The 27,883-nt window shown below is 43.1% G+C and overlaps 1 protein-coding gene across 1 annotated transcript in view; it reads right to left on the reverse strand.

Moving 5' to 3' along the window:
* HBEGF (heparin binding EGF like growth factor) overlaps nucleotides 1-27,473 on the reverse strand; it is a 421,851-nt gene extending 394,378 nt beyond the window's left edge. The window contains exons 1-2 of the mRNA XM_075601691.1: nucleotides 27,073-27,473; nucleotides 26,628-26,783 (exon numbers count right to left, since the gene is read on the reverse strand). Of these exons, the coding sequence (XP_075457806.1) occupies nucleotides 26,628-26,783; nucleotides 27,073-27,118 (202 nt within the window). The 5' untranslated portion in view covers nucleotides 27,119-27,473. The remainder of the gene's footprint in view (nucleotides 1-26,627; nucleotides 26,784-27,072) is intronic.
* Nucleotides 27,474-27,883: the final 410 nt, after the last annotated feature.

Here is a 27,883-nt window from a genome sequence, read left to right on the forward strand (position 1 = left end):
AGGGGGGTGTCGGGAGGAGGGGGGGTGTTGGGAGGAGGGGGTGTCGGGAGGAGGGGGGGTGTCGGGAGGAGGGGTGGTGTCGGGAGGAGGGGGGTGTCGGGAGGAGGGTGAGTGAGGAGCAGGCTGGGACTCGGAGGGCCGCGTGGGCTAGGCCCAAAACTTATTATGCCGCAGAGGGCCGTTAGGTGTGGGGGCCTCGGGGGGGGAGGAAGTGGATGCCGGTGGATGGGGATGGATGCCGGTGGTGGGAGGTAAGGAGCAGGTTACGGCTAGACTCGGAGGGCTGCTGCTGGGGGAAGTGTAGGGCTTCCAGCCACCTCTTCCTTCCCTCCTTACTCCCTCCCGAACGGGTGCGCGGCGGCCATTAAATTTTTTTTTGCGGCGGCCATTTTGTTTTTTTGCGACCCCGTTACTAACGTGGTGGTCTCAGGTGGACCCCGAGGACTGCGCTATAACGGGGTTTAGCTGTATTGTGTACTGTAGATCTACTGTATCTAATATTTTAGTTATTTCGGTATATTTATATAACAACAGTATATGTATATGTTTTATATTGCTGCATATTAATAGAACAATATATTGTGTACTGTAGATCTACTGTATCTAATATTTTTGTTAATTCGGTATATTTATATTACAACAGTATATATATTTTTTATATTGCTGCATATTTATAGAACAATATATTATGTACTGTAGATCTAATGTATCTAATTTTATAGTTATTTCTGTATATTTATACAGTATAGCAACAGTATAAATATTTTTTATATTGCTGCATATTTATAGAACAATATCTCATTGTATACTACTGTATTTGTACACCAAATGATGTGCTGTGCTTGTGGCCTACTGCACTGTAACTTACCGGTTTGTTTTTCTGTACATTGTAGGGAGACAACTCTTCTGGTCGACAAAATAAGTGAGGAGAATGATGAGAAGAGTGCATTAAGGGTCAGATACACTCTGCAGGAAAATCACAATCTGACTGTATCCGAGACCAGCATAAAGAAGATGAGACGCAGAATTGGATGGAAATATGGACGTGTGAGGTTAGTACTGGACAGTACAGGAGGTAAAAGTGTTGTTTAAGAAACTGTACTGTACCGCAAACTTTAATTTATTCCTTGTCATTACAGAGCGTACCCCATGATAAGGGACGTTAACAAAATCAAGAGAGTGGTCCAGGCCCAGGCATGGATCGACAGTGGAGAAACTTTCCAGGATTGCATCTTCACTGAAGAGTCTACTGTATCGCTGGAGAGATTTGCCACCTTTGCATTCCACAAAAAAGGTCGCATATGTATGAAGCCGAGGCCAAAACACAAAGTGAAGATGCATGTGTGGGGTGCGATCTCTAGGCGTGGACCAGGATGCATTGTCATCTTTGAAGGTAAAATATATAAAATATAATGTAGCCTTATGCACTGTACTTTACTAGTGTGCAGTTTTTTGAGGACTTTTCTTTTCTTGTTATAGGAATAAAGCTTTCTTCCAAGACAAAATTGTGCCTGAGATTGTGGAATACATCACGCGCGAGTTCCCGGATGGTCACCGTTTCTACCAGGACAACGATCCGAAGCACACCGCGTCAACAGCGCATATCCTTGAGCGCGGTATCAACTGGGTGAAGACGCCAGCGGAGTAAGTGCAGTAGACCGTGTCTCATTTTTTTCCCACTGTTTTTACTGTGTACTGTATCTCTTAAACTAATTGTCCTTTTTTTCCAATGACAGATCGCCAGACTTCAATCCGATCGAAATGGTCTGGCATCAGCTGAAGGACCATATCCGGAAAGTGGTTAAACCTTCAAAAAAGGATGAGTTGGCGAAAGGCATACTGAGTTTTTGGAACGATGTACTTACTGTGGAACGCTGCAATAAATATATTGACCATATTGCGACTGTGTTGCCCATTCTGATCGCGCATAATGGGCAAGCATCAGGAAGGTAGTATGGTATAGTACTACACTGTAGTATTGTAAGTACAGTATGATACAGGTAAGTATGGCACAGATTTTTTTCTTTCCTAGTAGTCAGAGTATACAGTAGTTCCAGTATAGACTAGTTTGACAGTACTAACTGCATACAATATGCCATAATGCCATAATAGAGTATGCACCTACAGTACAGTAACTGCTCAATTTTTTTCTTTCCAGAGAGAGCAGCACCAGCCATCTGGTTACATAGTATTTAACAGTAGTCGGAGTATACAGTAGTTCCAGTATAGACTAGTTTGACAGAACTAACTGCCTACTGTAGTCCAATGTGGAGTAGCTATACAGTACACAATGCCATAATACAGTATGCAACTAAATGCTCAATATTTTTCTTTCCATAGAGAGCAGCACCAGCCATCTGGTTGCAAAGTATTTAACAGTAGTCACAGTATACAGTAGTTCCAGTATAGACAAGTTTAACAGTACTACACATCACACAATGCCATAATACAGTACGCACATAACTGCACTAATTTTTAATTTTCTTGTCTTTTCAAGAAAAAAGGATGGACTGAGGGAGAGGGGGGGGTGGTGTGAACAGTCTGAACTGTTTGTACAGTCAAGTGTACAGTATATAAACAGCAGTAGGGATGTACACAAAACCTCTCCTATCTCAATGAACTACTGTACTGTACACAGAATGAGGAAGAAGATAAAGATGGAAGAAATTATATTACTATATATATATTATAAATTATATATTATGAAATGATATTATTATCAATGTGCATTATTCATGTTTATCCACGGCCCTCAATTTCAATCTGCCAGAAGAACTTAATAAAGACTGCATTATGTATTATTCATGATTATTTTATTTGTATTTTTTGGTTCCTGATAAAATAAAATAAATATTTATTTACATTCCTGCTAATCATAATCATTGACAACAACCCCCCCCACACCTACAGTACAGTACACCAAAGAAAAAGAATGAATGACAAAACAACATGAATCAGTTAATGTTTTTTTTTAACTCTCAATTCTCACAATGCTGTGCAAATTAGATTTACATATCAAATTTGAGAACGGATTTTTCCAAAGCGTTACCACAAACAAAGCCTCAAAGGGTTGGAGGGGGGGGGGTTGGGTGAGACATACGCAGTAATCAGCTAGCTCCCATCTCAAAGAGGATTACACGCAGGCGCAGTGAGGTGACTGACGCTCGGCTAGGGACGGATTAAAAACACAATGGAAATCTTCAGAAAAATAATGACTCTGTGGAGGTGTCTGTCGAAAAGAGTTTCAAAACCTTGAGTGAGCCTTGTGTGTGTGCGTGGGGGAGGGGGCTTCATTAAGGATTAGCTGTGCAGCAGTTCAAAGAAATTACATAATTTCAAAAGGCAGTTCATGATAATAATTTGATCCCTGCACCCCCAAATACAGTACGTAAAAAGCACACAAATCAACCATGTGAAGTCAAACGCACAGGGTCGCAGTCAAAAGCTACAGCACAGATTGAATATCGTAATATCAAGATGGTTTTTGCAGGCTTGTGGAAAAAATAAAAATTAAAAAAAATTTTTTTTGGTCACTCACTCAAGCAAGCAGTGGTGGGCGAAGATACAGGCGCATGCGCAGTAATCACCTGCTGTCAAGCAGGAATGTGATAGAAACCAGAAAGACACACGTTGAAAGGAATGGTGTGGGAGAGATGTACTGCATTGTAGAGAAGATAAGAAGTTGAAAAACCCTACAGTGCAGTTAATTATCCTGAGCGAGGGGAGAGCGCTGTATATGCCGAAATGTGACACTGTTACAGTACTGTACACGCCTATGCGTTTCAACAATTTTCAAATGAGACATACTGTACAGTACAGCACTGCAAATGCATGTATAATGTAAATATGCAAATTTACAATTATTGCGCGCGCACACACAGACTGTGTACTGACGTAGGTTGAACCGTGAAGGTATTAGACTTCCAAGACAACAGCTCGCAAACGCCCCCCTGAGTTCTTACACGGCATTGCAGTATTGCAGACAGCGAGAATAAAATGCTAATATCACGAGCGCTAAAATAACGCAATTCACTCCGGACCAAAAAAAAAACGCATCTGACCGAGATTATCAGAGAGCCGCGTATAAAGCTGATTTAGGCTAAAGGCGGCCGCCACTGTAAGGGGCTGATCCCGGTATGCTAAGGAGCTCAGGTGTGAAGTTGACACATGCTCCATGCAAACTGGGAGGCAGCTCCTGCCCTTTCTGCGAAGTACTGGCAAGTCGGGGATAAGTGGGGAAAATATTCCCAAGGGCGGGATTGGGTGCATATGTTAAGTATAGGACCCTTAACCCTATAAAAATGAAAAATTAGAAAATACAGTGCGCTACTATAGTGATCCTCTATTGTTAATGTAACTACTTAGTTACCCAAGTGAACACCTCTGTGATAAAATATAATATATAACAACAAACTCTGATTGTTGAATTGGCGTCTGCAGCTGTTAAGTGCGTAGAGGCTCAGCACCCCTAGATAGCAGTGAAACAGAAAAAACAGCGCAAACGCAATAGTGAAGTATTTTCAAAAAATGTATATTATAAAAAAGAATTAATATCTGCGTACATCAAGTTAGAATAAAACAGGCATGTCATGCACTCAGGCATATGTTACCAGGCACCACTCGCCGTAGAGAAAAGGAACACTTCTGCATACGGTCCCTCGGATGTATTACAGCTGGGCATCCAGGGTGGGTGTCTGGATTCAGATAGCTAGTCCTGTGCTTGCATCGGAGTACCTCCCTCCAGTGTGTGGAAAACCTCCGACCAGCTGATCCGTGAGGTCAGGGGGAGGACTTGCAGAAGCAGCAGGAGCCGCAGTCCAACCTGCAGTTCAATTCCTTCGCGCGCCTTCACGACACGCCGGCAAGTGAGAACAGCCGTCAGGTAGTAGTTACGTCACTCGCGATAGCACTGGGCTTCCGTAGAGAGGTAGTAGCAGTGACTGAAGGTACCCAGAGATTGTTCAGGAGTCACTCGTGTAGCATTAATCCTACGCGTTTCGTAGCCGTAGCCACTTCTTCAGGTGTGTCACTACTAGCTGACGGCTGTTCTCACTTGGCGGCGTGTCGTGAAGCCGTGCGGAGGAATTGAACTGCAGGCCGGCCCCCCGACCTCACGGATCAGCTGGACGGAGGTTTTCCACATGCTGGAGGGAGGTCCTGGTTTATGTGTCTTTTTCAATACAAAAACTTGTGATCAAACGTACCAGAGTGCTGTCTCCTGATCTCGTGCTTCAAACGGTATCGTATGTTTTTTTTTATATATATATATATATATATACATATATATATATATATATACAGTGGTCGACAAATCACCCAAAAATCTACTCGCCGAACAAAAAATCTACTCGCCACCTAGCCCCGCCCCCAGCCCCGCTTTTAAAAAAAAAATGAATAAATTCCTAGTAAGAACATTTGATTTTGACATTAGTTTATTTATTTTATTACATTATACTACAATTAGTCCTATTTACGTGTGTGTGTGTGTGTGTGTGTGTGTATGTGTGTGTGTGTGTGTGTGTGTGTGTGTGTGTGCGTGTGCGTGTGCATGTGTGTGTGCGTGTGCGTGTGTGTGTGTGTAAATGTCGGATTTAGAAAAAAAAAGCCAAATGTGAATGACTACTGCTGCGACACACTTTATTCGAGCAAATGCCCAGTTTGTACCTGGCGGATACCTGGAATGCGCCGCTCCTCACCTCTGACAAGCCCCGTTGCGTTTGCCTTCCCAGCCACGGTTCATGCCTGGCTGACGGGGGCCTGATCTGTTAAATGATAATGATCAGGATTTAATAGGCTGCAATGCTTCGCGTGTCCACCAGATGGCATAAATTCATGAATTGTAATGCAGTATATATATATACAGTACTGTATATACACAGTATATATATATATATATACTGTATAACAACAACCCCTATAAGCCCTAACATACAGTACTGTACACATACAGTACTGTATATGCACATACATAAATGATACTACTGTATAGGCGGCGGGGGCGAGATGTGTTTGCAGCAGAGAGAGATCCGCTGCTCTCTCTCTGCGCAAACATCCGCACATTAAAAATTATTTTAAATACATTTTTATTGATAGTGTAGATGTGCAGGGGGTCTCCGGAGCTGAACCGCGTTGGTTTCAGGTCTGGGGACCCCCTGCTCCCCGAGATACAGCCCCCTTTAGGGGGTGGTGGTATCCCTCTGCTTGGTTTAAAGGGCCCGACCACGTGATCGCGGCCTGTAAACCAAGCAGAGCAGAGGGATACCGGCACCCCCTAAAGGGGCCTGTATCTCGGGGAGCAGGGGGTCCCCCAGACCTGAAACCAGTGCGGTTCTGCTCTGGAGACCCTCTGCACATGTACAGTATCAATAAAACACATACAGTATACAGTATAAATAAACACTCGTTCTTTACCTTAGCGGCTATGCGCTATGGTAAAGAAGCAGCATTTCTGTATTTTAATAATATTGTACAGTGAGCAGGGGGTTCCCTGAGCCAGAAATTAATGCTCAGGGACCCCCCCTGCTCCTGCTCAATATTATTAAAAATACAGAAATGCTGCTTCATTACCATAGCGGATAGCCGCTAAGGCAATGAAGGGGTTAACCCACCGTGCCCGCTTTATTGTGTGTAGTGGGGATGGGTGAGGGGGGTATTTGGCCCTTGGTGTGAGTTTAGGACTTGCGGGGGGGTTGCGGGTGCACTTAACCCCTTCACGACCGTAGCAGTTAATACCGCTACGGTCATGAAGGGGTTAAGCCCTCCCGCTACCCCCCCGCAAGCCCTAAACAAGCACCGTTGGGGCTAATACCCCATTCACCCACCCCCGCTACCCACAATAAAAAAAATACACACACACAGCAGCCGCCAAAAAATAAATAAATAAATCTAAATAAATAAATGACAATAAATACATTTGAAATACATTTTTATTGATAGTGTAGATGTGCAGGGGGTCTCCGGAGCTGAACCGCGTTGGTTTCAGGTCTGGGGACCCCCTGCTCCCCGAGATACAGCCCCCTTTAGGGGGTGCCGGTATCCCTCTGCTTGGTTTAAAGGGCCCGACCACGTGATCGCGGCCTGTAAACTAAGCAGAGCAGAAGGATACCGGCACCCCCTAAAGGGGCCTGTATCTCGGGGAGCAGGGGGTCCCCAGACCTGAAACCAGTGCGGTTCTGCTCTGGAGACCCTATGCACATCTACACTATCAATAAAAATGTATTTTAAATGTATTTATTTAGATTCATTTATTTATTTAGATTTATTTATTAATTGTGCTGCTGCTGCAAGTCCTAAACTCACACCAAGGGCCAAACACCCCCCTCACCCCCAATAAAAAAAATTCACGCACAGCAGCCCCACAATTAATAAATAAATCTAAATAAATAAATAAATGCATGAAGACAAATAAATATACAGTATACTGTATATAAATACTGGATATATATACAGTATATATATATATATAATAACAATCCCTATACATATACAGTATATACTGTGTATATATATATATACACTGTATACACACATATATATATATATATATATATATATAGAAATATATAGATATCTATAGATATATACAGTATACAGTATATATACACACATGATGAACCAATATACAAATACATGTAGAATGGTTATCAAAATCATACTGTCCTACAGATAACGCTTCTCTATACAGACAATAATAATAATCCATTTAATAATCCTAACTGATTTTACAATATAAAACATAACATTCCAATCCACACAGTACATTGCATTTACATTGTATAAATGATGCATAAAATCTATGCACCATATACATTCTGCAAATGAATGTTAACAATATAATTGCAAGCTACTCTACCAGTAAATACAAACACTTCCAAACAAGTCAACTATTTTAACCAATCAAGTAAACAAAAATCAATATATACTGTAAGTACCAACCAGAAAACACAATTTAAAACCAAAGCTAACCCTTACAATACCAAGGATTACATCTATCTAATTGTAAAAAACCTTATACTTTATACACAGCATTGCAATAAACAAAATACATGATGAACAATACAGTACATTCCCTGTATCTCCCTGCCTTCAGTGTAATCTGTTTAAAGCCCCCTCCCCCCTAATGTTTCTGTTAAACAGATTACACTGAAGGCAGAGAGATGTAAAGGCCTAAAGCCCCCTCCCCCCTAATGTTTCTGTTAAACAGATTACTGTACACTGAAGGGAGAGAGATGTAAAGGCCTAAAGCCCCCTCCCCCCTAATGTTTCTGTTAAACAGATTACACTGAAGGGAGAGAGATGTAAAGGCCTAAAGCCCTCTCCCCCCTAATGTTTCTGTTAAACAGATTACACTGAAGGGAGAGAGATTTTACAGAAACACACATTAGGGGGGAGGGGGCTTTAAACAGATTACACTGAAGGCAGAGAGATGTTTCTGTTACCAGTAAATCTCCCTCCCTGCTGTCAGTGCAGTGTATGTAAATGTGGGGAGGGGGGGGGGACCCAATGTGCATACTGTGAGGTCTAACCACCCTCACCCCCTACCCACATACCGTTACCCCCCCCCCCATCCTAGCCATGGCCCCTCCGCTTCTGCAAAACAGACACAAAAATTAAAACATACAAAGTAATGTCCCCTAACCCCTTAATCTCCATAGCGGTTATTAACCGTTACAGTCATAAAGGGGTTAACCCACCCTCACCCACCACTTGGGATGCCTACATACCCTCCTACACTAACCCCCCCCCCCCCCCGTGAGGCCTAACCACCCAGTCAGTACCCACAAGGGAGGCCTACCCACATACCGTTGGGGAAACACCCCACCACCAGTACCCACACTAAAAACAGTACAATGACCCACAATAAACAGCATTCTATTTATTAAATACATTACCCACCCCCTGTGCCCCCCCCCATAAATACAAGATTTATCCTTTTGCATACAGGGTTCATAACGCAGCCCCACGCTAGTCCCCGGTGGGCTGGCAGGGCACCTGGACAGACCTACAGTTTACCAGCAGCATTCCACAGGTTCTGGAGGCCTGATGGTGGATCCTGCCAGCACCATGGCCCTCAGGTGGTCTCCTTGGGCCACCGTGGGCCACAATTGGGTCCCCACGGTAGGCCCAAGGATGTCTGGGAGCCCCGGGTCAAACCCACAGGTGTCTGCGGGGCCTCGGGTAGTTCCCTCGGGGGTCTGGGGAACTCACGGGTGCTCACTACGGGTCCGCGGTGCCCCCACAGAAGTGGGACCACACATCATCATCCCCGCACCTACGGGTCGGCGGTGCCCCCACAGAAGTGGGACCACACATCGTCATCCCCGCAGACTACGGGTCCGCGGTGCCCCCACAGAAGTGGGACCACACATCATCATCCCTGCATGTGTCACCCGTGGAACCACCAGCCTGATACCCTTGGGATACCCGAGGATACCCACAGGTGGTCTCCATAGGCCCCACGCAAAACCACGGAATCAAACCCTGAATGTAAAAAAAATAAACCTGGCCTATACATTCAATACATACACCCTCCCCCCCAACACCTACAGTACAATAATGTGCAAAATAACTATTATCCAGATATGGATAATAGATTAATTGCCCGTTATTAAAAACATTAACTAGCATATACAAATAAATAAAGTACTACTGACCTCATCAATACTAAGTGTCCGTTGCCAGCAAAATCCTTGTCCACAACATACATAGCAAATACAAAGCCAATACATTGCAATTACATTCAGATATCAATTAACCCCTTAAACACCTTATCAGATAATAACCGCAAAGGTAATTAAGGGGTTAAGCCACACAGGCACGATACCCACCCTTCACCCATGAATTTGTACTGTGGCTTCCTCATGCAACTATATATATATATACTGTATATATATACAGATAGACAGATAGATATAGAGAAAGAGAGAGATATATACAGTATATATATATATATATATATATATATATATATATATATATATATATATACACACGTTATATACACACCCATGATAAACCAATATACAGTACAAATAAATGTAGAAGGGTTATCAAAAGCATACTGCCCTACAACCAAGTAAACAAAAATCAAAAGCCAATACATTGCAATTACACTCAGATATCAATTAACCCCTTAAATACCTTATCAGATAATAACCGCAAAGGTGATTAAGGGGTTAAGCCACACAGGCCCGATACCCACCCTTCACCCATGAATTTGTACTGTGGCTTCATCATGCAACTATATATATATATATACTGTATATATATACAGAGAGACAGAGAGAAAGAGAGAGATATATACAGTATATATATATATATATATATATATATATATATATATATATATATATATATATATATATATATACACACACACGTTATATACACACCCATGATAAACCAATATACAGTACAAATAAATGTAGAAGGGTTATCAAAAGCATACTGCCCTACAACCAAGTAAACAAAAATCAAAAGCCAATACATTGCAATTACACTCAGATATCAATTAACCCCTTAAACACCTTATCAGATAATAACCGCAAAGGTGATTAAGGGGTTAAGCCACACAGGCCCGATACCCACCCTCACCCATGAATTTGTACTGTGGCTTCATCATGCAACTATATATATATACTGTATATTTATACAGAGAGACAGAGAGAAAGAGAGAGAGAGAGAGAGAGAGAGAGATATATACAGTATATATATATATATATATATATATATATATATATATATATATATATATATATATATATATATATATATATATATATATACACACACGTTATATACACACCCATGATAAACCAATATACAGTACAAATAAATGTAGAAGGGTTATCAAAAGCACTGTCCTACAACCAAACACTTCTCTATACATACACACTAAATTAAAATCAATTTCCTTTAATATTCATAACTGATCTCTCAATCTAAATCATCACTAAACCTCTGAAAAGCCATTAAACAACTTACATTCCAATATAAATGATGCCTAAATATCTATGCACCACATACATTCTGCAAGTAAACAAAACTCAATTAGCAATCATTATTTACATCCCTAAACAATTCACACTAGATCCCGAACAATAAAACCATTAACAAATTCACGCCTAGAGCAGAACAATTAAGCCTTTGAAAAAATATAAGTACCGACAAAAATACAACCTTTACAAACCAAGCCTATCCCTGACCTTCCTCAAACACACAATACAATACCAAGGAATACATCTATCTAATTTTAAAATACTTTAAACTCACAATAAAGCATACTGTAGCAGCATACACAAAATAATTTAAAACACATCTAATCCAGCTTTTAAAACAACATCATTTCTTACCCTGTACTGTACTGTATGTATATATCTCTCTAGACATATATACATACATGCATACAGTGGCAAGAAATGATATACCACAAAAAAAAAAAATACACATGTTTGTTAAAAAACCTTTTGAAAAAATTAACAAGTTAAATAAAATACATTTCTTTACTGTAGTTCACTTACCATTACTTGCCCCCACCGACTCCCGTTGCGGAGTCGTTACTCGTTACTCACGAACCAATCCACGATCAGGAACCCATGAAATAATAAACCAGAAAATAATAAACATTAAACTAAAAATCCAAACCAATCCACGGGTCTTCTATCTGTAATCCATCTTCATCTGTGTTCTTCTTTCTTCTATCTCCTTCCAGCGGGGCGGGGCGGGGTCTTCTCCCCATCTGCGGCCACGCCCTGGTCTTCTTTCTTTCCCGGAGGTCCTTCCTCAGCGGCGTCTGGCTTCAAAATGAGACGATATAGGCTTTTAAAGGCCTATGACGTCACATTTTGCGTCATGGTTCCCACGGTCCTGATTGGACCGTGAAAACCATGTGTTTTGGCCAAAAAAATAAATGATGACGTCACTTAAAGGGAATGAAAGCACAGCCAATCAGAATGGCTTTGCTTCAATTGCCTTTAAGATGACGTCATGAAAAGGCACATGGCCGCCCTCACATGGTATGGTAGCCAATCAGAGTAGGGATGGAGTTCCCACTCTCTGATTGGCTACCATACCACGTGAGGGCGGCCATGTGCCTTTTCATGACGTCATCTTAAAGGCAATTGAAGCAAAGCCATTCTGATTGGCTGTGCTTTCATTCCCTTTAAGTGACGTCATCATTTTTTTTTTGTCGGCAAAACACATGGTTTTCACGGTCCAATCAGGACCGTGGGAACCATGACGCAAAATGTGACGTCATAGGCCTTTAAAAGCCTATGTCGTCTCATTTTGAAGCCAGACGCCGCGGAGGAAGGACCTCCGGGAAAGAAAGAAGGCCAGGGCGTGGCCGCAGATGGGGAGAAGACCCCGCCCCGCCCCGCTGGAAGGAGATAAAAGAAAGAAGAACACAGATGAAGATGGATTACAGATAGAAGACCCGTGGATTGGTTTGGATTTTTAGTTTAATGTTTATTATTTTCTGGTTTATTATTTTATGGGTTCCTGATCGTGGATTGGTTCGTGAGTAAGCTGCGCAACGGGAGTCGGTGGGGGCAAGTAATGGTAAGTGAACTACAGTAAAGAAATGTATTTTATTTAACTTGTTAATTATTTCAAAAGGTTTTTTAACAAACATGTCTATTTATTTTTTTTGTGGTATATCATTTCTTGCCACTGTATGTATGTATGTATGTATATATGTCTACAGAGATATATACATACAGTACAGGGTAAGAAATGATGTTGTTTTAAAAGCTGGATTAGATGTGTTTTAAATTATTTTGTGTATGCTGCTACAGTATGCTTTATTGTGAGTTTAAAGTATTTTAAAATTAGATAGATGTATTCCTTGGTATTGTATTGTGTGTTTGAGGAAGGTCAGGGATAGGCTTGGTTTGTAAAGGTTGTATTTTTGTCGGTACTTATATTTTTTCAAAGGCTTAATTGTTCTGCTCTAGGCGTGAATTTGTTAATGGTTTTATTGTTCGGGATCTAGTGTGAATTGTTTAGGGATGTAAATAATGATTGCTAATTGAGTTTTGTTTACTTGCAGAATGTATATGGTGCATAGATATTTAGGCATCATTTATATTGGAATGTAAGTTGTTTAATGGCTTTTCAGAGGTTTAGTGATGATTTAGATTGAGAGATCAGTTATGAATATTAAAGGAAATTGATTTTAATTTAGTGTGTATGTATGGAGAAGTGTTTGGTTGTAGGACAGTGCTTTTGATAACCCTTCTATATTTATTTGTACTGTATATTGGTTTATCATGGGTGTGTATATAACGTGTGTGTGTATATATATATATATATATATATATATATATATATATATATATATATACTGTATATATCTCTCTCTCTCTCTCTTTCTCTCTGTCTCTCTGTATATATATATACAGTATATATATATAGTTGCATGATGAAGCCACAGTACAAATTCATGGGTGAGGGTGGGTATCGGGCCTGTGTGGCTTAACCCCTTAATCACCTTTGCGGTTATTATCTGATAAGGTGTTTAAGGGGTTAATTGATATCTGAGTGTAATTGCAATGTATTGGCTTTTGATTTTTGTTTACTTGGTTGTAGGGCAGTATGCTTTTGATAACCCTTCTACATTTATTTGTACTGTATATTGGTTTATCATGGGTGTGTATATAACGTGTGTATATATATATATATATATATATATATATATATATATATATATATATATATATATATATATATACTGTATATCTCTCTCTCTCTTTCTCTCTGTCTCTCTGTATATATATACAGTATATATATATATATATATATATAGTTGCATGATGAAGCCACAGTACAAATTCATGGGTGAAGGGTGGGTATCGGGCCTGTGTGGCTTAACCCCTTAATCACCTTTGCGGTTATTATCTGATAAGGTGTTTAAGGGGTTAATTGATATCTGAATGTAATTGCAATGTATTGGCTTTGTATTTGCTATGTATATTGTGGACAAGACAAGGATTTTGCTGGCAACGGACACTTCGTATTGATGAGGTCAGTAATACTTTATTTATTTGTATATGCTAGTTAATGTTTTTAATAACGGGCAATTAATCTATTATCCATATCTGGATAATAGTTATTTTGCACATTATTGTACTGTAGGTGTTGGGGGGGAGGGTGTATGTATTGAATGTATAGGCCAGGTTTATTTTTTTTACATTCAGGGTTTGATTCTGTGGTTTTGCGTGGGGCCTATGGAGACCACCTGTGGGTATCCTCGGGTATCCCAAGGGTATCAGGCTGGTGGTTCCACGGGTGACACATGCGGGGATGATGATGTGTGGTCCCACTTCTGTGGGGGCACCGCGGACCCGTAGTCTGCGGGGATGACGATGTGTGGTCCCACTTCTGTGGGGGCACCGCCGACCCGTAGGTGCGGGGATGATGATGTGTGGTCCCACTTCTGTGGGGGCACCGCGGACCCGTAGTGAGCACCCGTGAGTTCCCCAGACCCCCGAGGGAACCACCCGAGGCCCCGCAGACACCTGTGGGTTTGACCCGGGGCTCCCAGACATCCTTGGGCCTACCGTGGGGACCCAATTGTGGCCCACGGTGACCCAAGGACACCACCTGAGGGCCATGGTGCTGGCAGGATCCACCAGCAGGCCTCCAGAACCTGTGGAATGCTGCTGGTAAACTGTAGGTCTGTCCAGGTGCCCTGCCAGCCCACCGGGGACTAGCGTGGGGCTGCGTTATGAACCCTGTATGTAAAAGGATAAATCTTGTATTTATGGGGGGGGGCACAGGGGGTGGGTAATGTATTTAATAAATAGAATGCTGTTTATTGTGGGTCATTGTACTGTTTTTAGTGTGGGTACTGGGGGTGGGGTGTTTCCCCAACGGTATGTGGGTAGGCCTCCCTTGTGGGTACTGACTGGGTGGTTAGGCCTCACGGGGGTGGGGTTAGTGTGGGAGGGTATGTAGGCATCCCGAGTGGTGGGTGAGGGTGGGTTAACCCCTTCATGACTGTAGTGGTTAATAACCGCTATGGTGATTAAGGGGTAAGGGGACATTACTTTGTATGTTTTAATTTTTGTGTCTGTTTTGCAGAAGCGGAGGGGCCATGGCCAGGATGGGGGGGGGGGGTAACGGTATGTGGGTAGGGGGTGAGGGTGGTTAGACCTCACAGTATGCACATTGGGTCCCCCCCCCCCCCCCCCGACATTTACATACACTGCACTGACAGCAGGGAGGGAGATTTACTGGTAACAGAAACATCTCTCTGCCTTCAGTGTAATCTGTTTAAAGCCCCCTCCCCCCTAATGTGTGTTTCTGTAAAATCTCTCTCCCTTCAGTGTAATCTGTTTAACAGAAACATTAGGGGGGAGGGGGCTTTAGGCCTTTACATCTCTCTCCCTTCAGTGTAACTGTTTAACAGAAACATTAGGGGGGAGGGGGCTTTGGGCCTTTAGGCCTTTACATCTCTCTGCCTTCAGTGTAATCTGTTTAACAGAAACATTAGGGGGGAGGGGGCTTTAAACAGATTACACTGAAGGCAGGGAGATACAGGGAATGTACTGTATTGTTCATCATGTATTTTGTTTATTGCAATGCTGTGTATAAAGTATAAGGTTTTTTAGAATTAGATAGATGTAATCCTTGGTATTGTAAGGGTTAGCTTTGGTTTTAAATTGTGTTTTCTGGTTGGTACTTACAGTATATATTGATTTTTGTTTACTTGATTGGTTAAAATAGTTGACTTGTTTGGAAGTGTTTGTATTTACTGGTAGAGTAGCTTGCAATTATATTGTTAACATTCATTTGCAGAATGTATATGGTGCATAGATTTTATGCATCATTTATACAATGTAAATGCAATGTACTGTGTGGATTGGAATGTTATGTTTTATATTGTAAAATCAGTTAGGATTATTAAATGGATTATTATTATTGTCTGTATAGAGAAGCGTTATCTGTAGGACAGTATGATTTTGATAACCATTCTACATGTATTTGTATATTGGTTCATCATGTGTGTATATATACTGTATACTGTATATATCTATATATATCTATATACAGTGTTCGACAAACCTATACATTTGCTCGCCCCGGGCGAGTAGATTTAACCCCCGGGCGAGTAAATATTGGCCCAAGCAGCACACGTTTGGTACTAGGTGGCGAGTAGATTTTTTTGTGTGTCGAGTAGATTTTTTGGTGATTTGTCAACCACTGTCTATATATATATATATATATATATATATATATATATATATATATATATATATATATATATGTGTATACAGTGTATATATATACACAGTATATACTGTATATGTATAGGGATTGTTATTATATATATATACTGTATATATATCCAGTATATATATACACACTATACTGTATATTTATTTCTCTTCATGTATTTATTTATTTATTTAGATTTATTTATTAATTGTGGGGCTGCTGTGCGTGAATTTTTTTTATTGGGGGTGAGGGGGGTGTTTGGCCCTTGGTGTGAGTTTAGGACTTGCAGCAACAAGATGCTGTGGTAGAGGAAACCTCGCTCTTAAAACCCCTTGTTGGACAGAGCGTGCTGCCTAGGGATGGGTTGAAGTAGCTAGAGAAGTGTATCAAAGAAGATACACCAAAGAGATCCCTTTCGTAGGCGCACCGCAGACCTTTATAGTATATGCGGTCAGGGGTGAATGTGGTGGGTGAAGTTAACTTTATTTCATACTGATGTGTCAATCGTGTAGTTAAAACAGTATATAGTGTGGATCTATATACTTAAAATAAAAATAGACACCTAAAGTCTATTCGATCTCTGCCATGCCTCTCCTATAGTATCTATGTACTCCTCTATATGAAATAGATGTGTCCCTTTTATTGTTTCATTTATCTTTTATGCTTCTAAACCCCGTGTGTTTTTTTGAGGTTGCCGTATCTTTGGTATATATAGATGGATGGATGTAAATCCTTGTGTGTAACTTATTTTTTGTTTTGGGTAATGTCACCTGATCCCTTGTTTGGGAGGGTTCTTTATCATATATGACCAATGCTCCACTGTAGGAGTCTGTCCCCTGTATCCCTGTTTAGTATATGTTGCTGTATATTAGCATAGGACAAGGTGCCCTGATTGGCTGATGGTAAAAAATCGCAGGGGGTTGTTTGTGAAACACCTCCTGTGTTGGACAGGTTATGGGGATATTGGTATATATTTAGCACGTATGTTTATCGAGAGCAGTGTGTTATCACGCTTTTGGTGGATCTAGGTGATATTTACTAAATAGCAAATAGACTAGCAAATAAACTGTATAATTGATACGGTAAGTTTGCTGATAGTGTTAGATTCCACGCAGTGTTGTGTTGCTAGCACTACATTCGAGGAATTAGGGCATGGAGATGCCTCATGTATAGTGTATCCCTCGTATACCAAGAGAAAAGCGCATGTGTCATAGGCAGTACAGTCTGTAGCCATAAGTTTTTTTGTATACGAGGACAGACTGCGCATGTGTCAGAACGAGGTTATGCTGGCACAGTTCGGTGGACTTTGCATGTGGTATAAGGTGAGTAAATAGACAGGCGTTCTGATAACGAGGAATTCAGACACCTCAGACTGAATTACTTTTGCCTAAATTGCAGATTGCCAGTAAAAAAGAAATAATGCGTCCCATATTAGTCTTGTCTTCTGGGTAGCTGCGTGCACATTTGCTAGTCAATTAAGTTTAGACAGTGTCGTTGAATGTTACCATAATATATCCTTTGTCTAGTACGAACCGCGCATGCGCTCATGAGTGGGGCAGTTCATAGCCCTCAAATTGTTATATGGACTCTGTCAGCGCATGCGTCAGAACGGGAGTATACTGATACTGTTCTGTGTAGTCTGCATAAAGTGCAAGGTAAGTAAATCGATAGATAGACAGGCGCTGTGTTATTTTGCGATCTTCAAACACCTAGGAGTGTATTCTAGGTTTCTAATATGGAATTCCCTGTGCATAGGTAGAAATATGCCCCACGTTGATCTTATGATAATGGGAGTTGCGTACGCAATGCGTGTTGAGCTAGTGTACAGTTTAATCACATAGTCTTGCGGGTGTTCTTGTTAGAACGGAGTTTTGCACCGTGTTGTGCACTCTTCCAAAGAGCAGTGTGAAGATAGTGTTGATACTATGAGCGCTAACTGCGCATGCGTCCGAACAGGCTTACACGGATGCTGTTCTGTGTATCCGGCGTGTAGTGTAAGATAGGTAGATCTACAGATAGACAGGCGCTGTATTATACTGCGATCTTTAAACATATAGGAGTGAATGTTAGTTGTCTAGCTTACCCCGGATGAAGTCACAGGAAGTGACGAAACATGCGGCATGTCGGGTCTTTTGCCGACTTGTAACTAAACTCTGCCAGCTATCTCCAACAGCACAAATAGAGAACGCCTGTATTTGAACATCATTACCTATATGATACACCCATTTAAAGAGGTGTCAGTACTGCCACAGGGCAGCACTTGCTTTGAACTATACTACACTATGCTAAAAATCCTTTCTAACAAGAACACCTGCACTACTACGTGAATTAACTACACTTCAGCCTACCACGCATTGCGTATGCAGCTTCCATTATCATAATATCAACATGGGACATATCTCTATATGCACACAGGGAATCTAAGCTAGACAACTAACATTCACTCCTATATGTTTAAAGATCGCATTTTTAGCATAGTGTAGTATAGTTCAAAGCAAGTGCTGCCCTGTGGCAGTACTGACACCTCTTTAAATGGGTGTATCATATAGGTAATGATGTTTAGTTACAAGTCGGCAAAAGACCCGACATGCCGCATGTTTCGTCACTTCCTGTGACTTCATCCGGGGTAAGCTAGACAACTAACATTCACTCCTATATGTTTAAAGATCGCAGTATAATACAGCGCCTGTCTATCTGTAGATCTACCTATCTTACACTACACGCCGGATACACAGAACAGCATCCGTGTAAGCCCGTTCGGACGCATGCGCAGTTAGCGCTCATAGTATCAACACTATCTTCACACTGCTCTTTGGAAGAGTGCACAACACGGTGCAAAACTCCGTTCTAACAAGAACACCCGCAAGACTATGTGATTAAACTGTACACTAGCTCAACACGCATTGCGTACGCAACTCCCATTATCATAAGATCAACGTGGGGCATATTTCTACCTATGCACAGGGAATTCCATATTAGAAACCTAGAATACACGCCTAGGTGTTTGAAGATCGCAAAATAACACAGCGCCTGTCTATCTATCGATTTACTTACCTTGCACTTTATGCAGACTACACAGAAGAGTATCAGTATACTCCCGTTCTGACGCATGCGCTGACAGAGTCCATATAACAATTTGAGGGCTATGAACTGCCCCACTCATGAGCGCATGCGCGGTTCGTACTAGACAAAGGATATATTATGGTAACATTCAACGACACTGTCTAAACTTAATATGACTAGCAAATGTGCACGCAGCTACCCAGAAGACAAGACTAATATGGGACGCATTATTTCTTTTTTACTGGCAATCTGCAATTTAGGCAAAAGTAATTCAGTCTGAGGTGTCTGAATTCCTCGTTATCAGAACGCCTGTCTATTTACTCACCTTATACCACATGCAAAGTCCACCGAACTGTGCCAGCATAACCTCGTTCTGACACATGCGCAGTCTGTCCTCATATACAAAAAAACTTATGGCTACAGACTGTACTGCCTATGACACATGCGCTTTTCTCTTGGTATACGAGGGATACACTATACATGAGGCATCTCCATGCCCTAATTCCTCGAATGTAGTGCTAGCAACACAACACTGCGTGGAATCTAACACTATCAGCAAACTTACCGTATCAATTATACAGTTTATTTGCTAGTCTATTTGCTATTTAGTAAATATCATCTAGATCCACCAAAAGCGTGATAACACACTGCTCTCGATAAACATACGTGCTAAATATATACCAATATCCCCATAACCTGTCCAACACAGGAGGTGTTTCACAAACAACCCCCTGCGATTTTTTACCATCAGCCAATCAGGGCACCTTGTCCTATGCTAATATACAGCAACATATACTAAACAGGGATACAGGGGACAGACTCCTACAGTGGAGCATTGGTCATATATGATAAAGAACCCTCCCAAACAAGGGATCAGGTGACATTACCCAAAACAAAAAATAAGTTACACACAAGGATTTACATCCATCCATCTATATATACCAAAGATATGACAACCTCAAAAAAACACACGGGGTTTAGAAGCATAAAAGATAAATGAAACAATAAAAGGGACACATCTATTTCATATAGAGGAGTACATAGATACTATAGGAGAGGCATGGCAGAGATCGAATAGACTTTAGGTGTCTATTTTTATTTTAAGTATATAGATCCACACTATATACTGTTTTAACTACACGATTGACACATCAGTATGAAATAAAGTTAACTTCACCCACCACATTCACCCCTGACCGCATATACTATAAAGGTCTGCGGTGCGCCTACGAAAGGGATTTCTTTGGTGTATATTCTTTGATACACTTCTCTAGCGACTTGCAGCAGCAGCACAATTAATAAATAAATCTAAATAAATAAATGAATCTAAATAAATACATTTAAAATACATTTTTATTGATAGTGTAGATGTGCAGAGGGTCTCCAGAGCAGAACCGCACTGGTTTCAGGTCTGGGGACCCCCTGCTCCCCGAGATACAGGCCCCTTTAGGGGGTGCCGGTATCCTTCTGCTCTGCTTAGTTTACAGGCCGCGATCACGTGGTCGGGCCCTTTAAACCAAGCAGAGGGATACCGGCACCCCCTAAAGGGGGCTGTATCTCGGGGAGCAGGGGGTCCCCAGACCTGAAACCAACGCGGTTCAGCTCCGGAGACCCCCTGCACATCTACACTATCAATAAAAATGTATTTCAAATGTATTTATTGTCATTTATTTATTTAGATTTATTTATTTATTTTTTGGCGACTGCTGTGTGTGTGTATTTTTTTTATTGTGGGTAGCGGGGGTGGGTGAATGGGGTATTAGCCCCAACCGTGCTTGTTTAGGGCTTGCGGGGGGGTAGCGGGAGGGCTTAACCCCTTCATGACCGTAGCGGTATTAACTGCTACGGTCGTGAAGGGGTTAAGTGCACCCGCAACCCCCCCGCAAGTCCTAAACTCACACCAAGGGCCAAATACCCCCTTCACCCACCCCCGCTACCCACAATAAAGCGGGCACTGTGGGTTAACCCCTTCATTGCCTTAGCGGCTATACGCTATGGCAATGAAGCAGCATTTCTGTACTTTTAATAATATTGTGCAGGAGCAGGGGGTCCCCTGAGTTTAGATTTCTGGCTCAGGGAACCCCCTGCTCACTGAACAATATTATTAAAAATACAGAAATGCTGCTTCTTTACCATAGCCCATAGCCGCTAAGGTAAAGAACGAGTGTTTATTTACTGTATATACTGTATGTGTTTTATTTATACTGTACATGTTCAGAGGGTCTCGGGAGCTGAACCGCGTTGGTTTCAGGTCGGGGGACCCCCTGCCCCCCGAGATACAGGCCCCTTTTGGGGGTGCCGGTATCCCTCTACTTGGTTTAACAGGCCGCGATCACGTGATCGGGACCTTTAAACGCAGAGGGATACCGGCACCTCATAAAGGGTGTCTGTATCTCGGGGGGCAGGGGGTCCCCCGACCTGAAACCAACGCGGTTCAGCTCCCGAGACCCCCTGCACATCTACACTATAAATAAAAATGTATTTAAAATAATTTTTAATGTGTCGCTGTTTGCGCAGAGAGAGCAGCGGATCTCTCTCTGCTGCAAACACATCTCGCCCCCAGTATGTGCATATACAGTACTGTATGTGTACAGTACTGTATGTTAGGGGTTATAGGGGCTGTTGTTATACAGTATATATATATATATACAGTATATATACTGCATTACAATTCACTATAGGGGACGGCTTCAAGAGAACAGCTCGCAAGCGCCCTCATGTGTTTTTACACGGCATTGCAGTATTGTAGCTAGCCGGAATAAAATGCTTCAATCCCTGCCGGGAAAATAACGCAATGCACTCGGGCAGAAAACAGTCACAAACCTCAATACACCCGAGTATACCCGAATTCGCGGGACTAGCCGAGCTCAAATAAAGTGTGTCGCCAGTGTAGTTTCCTGAACCCCATTACTAGTGCCTGGATGCCCCCGCTTCACAATATCTAAAGCAGTAATCCCGCCAGGGATCTTACCTGATCCGCAGTCCCTCAATGACCAGGTACCCTCATTCCCGCAATGTTATACATTGGAGTGGAGGTGTTCCCCACCTGTCTTCTGGGTTAGGGGGGATTCCGATGTCTTCCATGTGAAGCTCGAGAGTTAGATCTGGCAGAAAGCAGTATAGGTTATTTCGGTGTAGGTATAGGGCAGTTAAGATATATAGGGTAAATAAGAGATCCAGAGTGTGAGAGAGAGAGTGTGGGTGAGACACAGACAGACAGACAGCTAGCCAGACAGAGAGAGATAGAGAGTGGGTGAGAGGGAGACAGAGAGAGAGTGGGTGAGAGAGAGACAGAGAGAGAGTGCGACAGAGAGAGAGGGAGAGTGCGACAGAGAGAGAGGGAGAGTGCGACAGAGAGAGAGGGAGAGTGCGACAGAGAGAGAGGGAGAGTGCGACAGAGAGAGAGAGTGCGACCGAGAGAGAGAGAGTCCGACAGAGAGAGAGGGAGAGTGCGACAGAGAGAGAGAGTACGACAGAGAGACAGAGAGAGAGGGCGACAGAGAGAGGGCGACAGAGAGAGGGCGACAGAGAGAGGGCGACAGGGAAAGGGTGAGGGAGACAGGGATGGATGAGGGTGACTGGGAGAGGGTGAGGGCGACAGGGAGAGGATGGGGCAACAGGGAGAGGGTTTGGGCGACAGGGAGAGGGTGAGGGTGACAGGGAGAGGGTGACACAGGGAGAGGGTGACACAGGGAGACACAGACAGGGAGAGGGTGAAAGGGAGAGGGAGAGAGGGTGACACACTCACTGACAGACACACACACACTCACACACACTCACAGACACACACACACACAGACACACACACTCACAGACACACACACTCACAGACACACACACACACTCACAGACACACACTCACAGATACACTCACAGACACACTCACAGACACATTCACAGACACACACGGGATGTTGCACACTCACAGACACACACACACACTCACAGACAGACACACACTCACATACACACTCACAGACACACTCACAGACACACTCATAGACACACACGGGATGTTGCACATGAGTCAGGTACTGAGGTTTTGATCTCCCCGGGGTCCCCGCTGTAATTACCTGCCCGGGGCTCTCCTCTCTCCACTTGTCCTCCTCGGCTGCACTTCCACCTGCCTGTGTGACGCGAGGCGGACGCCGCAGCCCCCCCTCCAGAGGCGGACGCCACCGCAGCATCCTGCCCCCCCCCCGAAGCGGACGCCGCAGCACCCCCCCCCCCGAAGCAGAAGCCGCCGCAGCATCGAAGAGGACACTGCCGCAGCACCCCCCCCCCTTCCCCAGAAGCGGATGTCGCACCCCCTCCAGAGGCGGACACCACCACCCCCCTCCAGAGGCGGACACCACCGCTGCCGCAGCAGCCTACCTCCCACCCCGGGCAACAAGCGGGGACCCCCCCAGCCTACATCCCGCCCCGGGCAGCAAGCGGGGACCCCCCCAGCCTACCTCCCGCCCCGGACAGCAAGCAGGGATTGGGGGCAGGGGGTGGAGCAGATCGGGGGAAGGGGCAAACCCAGAGCTGCCAGCCGGCCCTCTGCCCCGCGTCAGCCCAATCAGGGAGGGGGATTATTTATTTTAAAAAAAATTTGGGCGCGAGCAGGAGAATTCATAGAGTCGCAGCACGGCGTGTGGTTATACGTATTTGTCGAACACTGTATATAGGGCGACAGTGAGAGGGTGAGGGCGACAGGGAAAGGGTGAGGGCAACGGGGAAAGGGTGAGGGCGACAGGGAGAGGGTGAGGGCGACAGGGAGAGGGTGACACAGGGAGAGGGTGACACAGGGAGAGGGTGACACAGGGAGAGGGTAACACAGGGAGACACAGGGAGAGGGTGACAGGGAGGGGTTGACAGGGAGAGGGTGATAGGGAGACACACTCAGTCACAAACACACACACTCACAGACACACACTCACAGACACAAACACACTCACAGACACAAACACAGTCACTCACTCAGACACAAACACACACTCACTCACTGACACAAACACACACACAGACACACACACTCACAGACACACTCACAACAGACACACTCACAGACACACTCACAGACACACACGGGATGTTGCACACGAGTCAGGTACTGAGGTTTTGATCTCCCCAGGGTCCCCGCTGTAATTACCTGCCCGGGGCTCTCCTCTCTCCACTTGTCTTCCTCGGCAGCATTTCCACCTGCCTGTGTGACGTGAGGCGGACGCCGCAGCCCCCCCTCCAGAGGCGGACGCCGCCGCAGCATCCATCCCCACAAAGTGGAAGCGGACGCCGCCACAGCACCTCCCTTCCCCGAGGTGGACGCCGCCGTAGCATCCCCCCACCCCGAAGCGGATGCCGACGCAGCACCCCCCACCCCCCCGAAGCAGACACCGTCGCAGCATCCCCCCCCGAAGTGGAAGCGGACGCCGCCACAGAACCCCCCCCAGAGGCAGACGCCGCCGCAGCATTGCCCCCCCACCCGAAGCGGGCGCCACTGCAACATCCAAGCGGACACCGCCGCAGCAATCCCCCCCCAGAGGCGTCCGCCGCAGCACCTCCCCCCAAGCGGAAGCGGACACAGCCGCAGCACACACCCCGCCCCCCCCCGAAGCGGACGTCGCACCCCCTCCAGAGACGGACACCACCACCCCCCCTCCAGAGGCAGACACCGCTGCTGCCGCAGCAGCCTACCTCCCTCCCTCCCCGGGCAACAAGCGGGGACCCCCCCAGCCTACCTCTCGCCCCGGACAGCAAGCGGGGATCGGGGGCAGGGGGGGGGGGAAGAGAATGGGGGTTGGGGGGGGAGGAGATCGGGGAAAGGGGCTAACCCAGAGCTGCCAGCCGGCCTTCTTCCCCGCGTCAGCCCAATCAGGGAGGGGGATTATTTATTTTAAAAAATATATATTTTGGCGCGAGCAGGGGAATTCATAGAGCCGCAGCACGGCTCGCCAGTGGCCTAAATCCACTCGCAACGGGCGTGTGGTTATGCGTATTTGTCGAACACTGTACAGTATATATGATATTTAAAAGTGACAATGTGCCTGCACGTTCTTATATGCGGTGTACTCTAGCTAATGATGGAAACAATAGTTACATCTACTTCCAAAGAGGAACATAGGGGAGAAATAATGACTGAGACTTTCAGTAGAAGATAAGCTTCCAAAAGGAATGAGAAATTGTATATACCCTCATAAACATCTAGTTACCTGACAAACAACTAAAGTTTTACAAATATTTTAAATAGAAATATCACTTGTGAGCACATTCACAGGTATTTGAAATACTTATACTTCGTACTATATATAGTACTTAAATAATTGTATTTCATTTTTCCAAGTGATTATTCCTTATTTATTTTGTGAGAAACTCTTGTACTGTATATAAGAATTGTTAATCTAGACATTTTGCTTTATTGTAGTCTGTGAAATAATTATCATGACATCATTAGCCAAACAAAGTGGATGACAATATATATATATTTTTTTTTAACATTAGAATTACACAAGAACCGGTGAAAATAAAAACATTTTAATTTCTCAAGGTAATGAGTAAAACTTTCACTTCAAGGCAAATTTAATGTGTTAAAGAAATACAATTCTAGTGATATATTTATTTGATTGTTTGTTTGTTTTTTTTGCTATGTTGGGACTGCCCTTTTAATGAACAGAACTCAAAAAAACTATATTTTGAATGGTCCAAACATCCATGTTAAGCACACTTCTAAAACCTACTTGCTGTCCTACTGAAATTTCACAAGTTTGTGCCTGTTTCGAATTTGTTGAAAATCATAACACCTCTCTCATAAATAGTAAATATTCATTCATAATCCCATATTACTAGTAATTTACATACTATACATTAATTTAATCAGTCACCATGATATGAATTATTTCGACCTTCAGAGAGGATGTATATGTAAACGTTTAGCCTAACAATTCCAAACAATATTGAATCTCGGTAAATAATACTATCTATGATATGTTTTGTGCATGATAAGGGGCACGTTTATAAGTTTATCAAGATCCAAAACTCTGTCATTCCAAACTTGAACAGATAGTAAATGAATTAACTGATAAAGATCGCTTCACTACAGTATAATCACCAACATGTTCATTTGCAGGATAGACTAGGAGTAGAGGGGGTGGGGTTGTTGTACAGGAACCACAACTGCTGCATAAAGTCAAGTGCCTATTTATCAGAACACAGCAAACAAAAAAGTAAAGTGGAAAACTACACTATTTACAGTACATTCTAAACCATCAGATCAAACAAATGAAGAGAACCATGTGCAGCATGTGATCAATATGTTTACTGTCATAAGTAAGCCTTGCTTATAGATATATATAAATCTACAGACCTACCTCTTGGCGATCCAATAATATGATTTTCTGCTGTAAACACCTTTTTATCTTCATATTGATAACCTTCACCAACAGCTGCTAACTCATTTGTGGTTTTGGGGAAAACTTCATTTTGATGAGGCTCAATTACAGCTCCATTTACAAAAATGTAGGAAACTAGTACCAAAAAAAAGAGAGAGAGAAACATTTCCGTATGCCCTGATATACAGCAAATACTCAGTCTATTTTTTTTAATGATTTCTAGAGCGAAGTAAATAATAACGTCAATAAAACGCATTCCACTACTCGTAATGATGTTATGACCCTTAAATAAACGCCTTCTGCATTTCTTTCTGCAGTACGGGAGCAGCCATTTAAAGATGTAATCAACTAAAAATAGAAGACAGTAAGGCAGCCTGGTTAGAAAATAGAAAAACTGAAATAGTAACGCAAATAAATACCTTACCTTCAATCAGAATCACAATAACAGCTTTCATAAACTTCATTTTCATCTGTCTAAATCAACCAGGAACATAGAATGTAGCCGGGGACGCTAAACTTGAACAGTATTAAGCCGCTCGGAGCAGAGTTGTTTCGTTCCATACAGTTGACTAGAATGAATCCTGCAAGCGTGGATACAGTAGCTGCCCTTGGCTGAAGTGAAATAGTTCAGCATGGTTTTCTTTAAATATGGACGGCCACTCCCTTCGTTGACTAAGAAGTTACTCATGAGTGGGTACGTTTAAAGCGCTAACTATTTTGTCATTAGAAGTATAATTTAAAGAAATAAAAATATCGTGATCATCGTGGAGAGGCAAACTAATTTCTCTTTAAAACACTGAATGTCAGAGAGGGCTCAAAAAAAAAATGACGATGTTGCTGTTGGAGTGTAACACTCCTGATTGGTTATGTCTTATCATGTGAGAACTTTCCTGGGAAAGCATTAGTAGACTGTTAAAGATGAATGCTGCAGGTATACTTTTGTGCTGGGTTTTTTTTTTTGTGTGTGGAAATGTATGATATCAGTGGTTTAAGGAAAATATACTAGGAGGGTAGCCTCTGCATATCTGTGATCCAGTGTAATTTATATTATACAATATAATCCTGGTTGTTGACAATATATCATCTTTGCCAGGTTTTTCAGAAAGAAATGTACATAGAACAAAAAAGTGGTGGTCACTCAAAAAGTGGCTAGAAGAGGAGGAGCTATATATGACCTGCCTAAGGCCTGGGACATAGTGCCCCAAAAAGTGCGGAGGCGCGCTGAGGCTCAGGGA

The sequence above is a fragment of the Ascaphus truei genome, chromosome 5 (assembly GCF_040206685.1).
Source record: "Ascaphus truei isolate aAscTru1 chromosome 5, aAscTru1.hap1, whole genome shotgun sequence".
NCBI classification, from domain to species: Eukaryota; Metazoa; Chordata; class Amphibia; order Anura; family Ascaphidae; genus Ascaphus; species Ascaphus truei.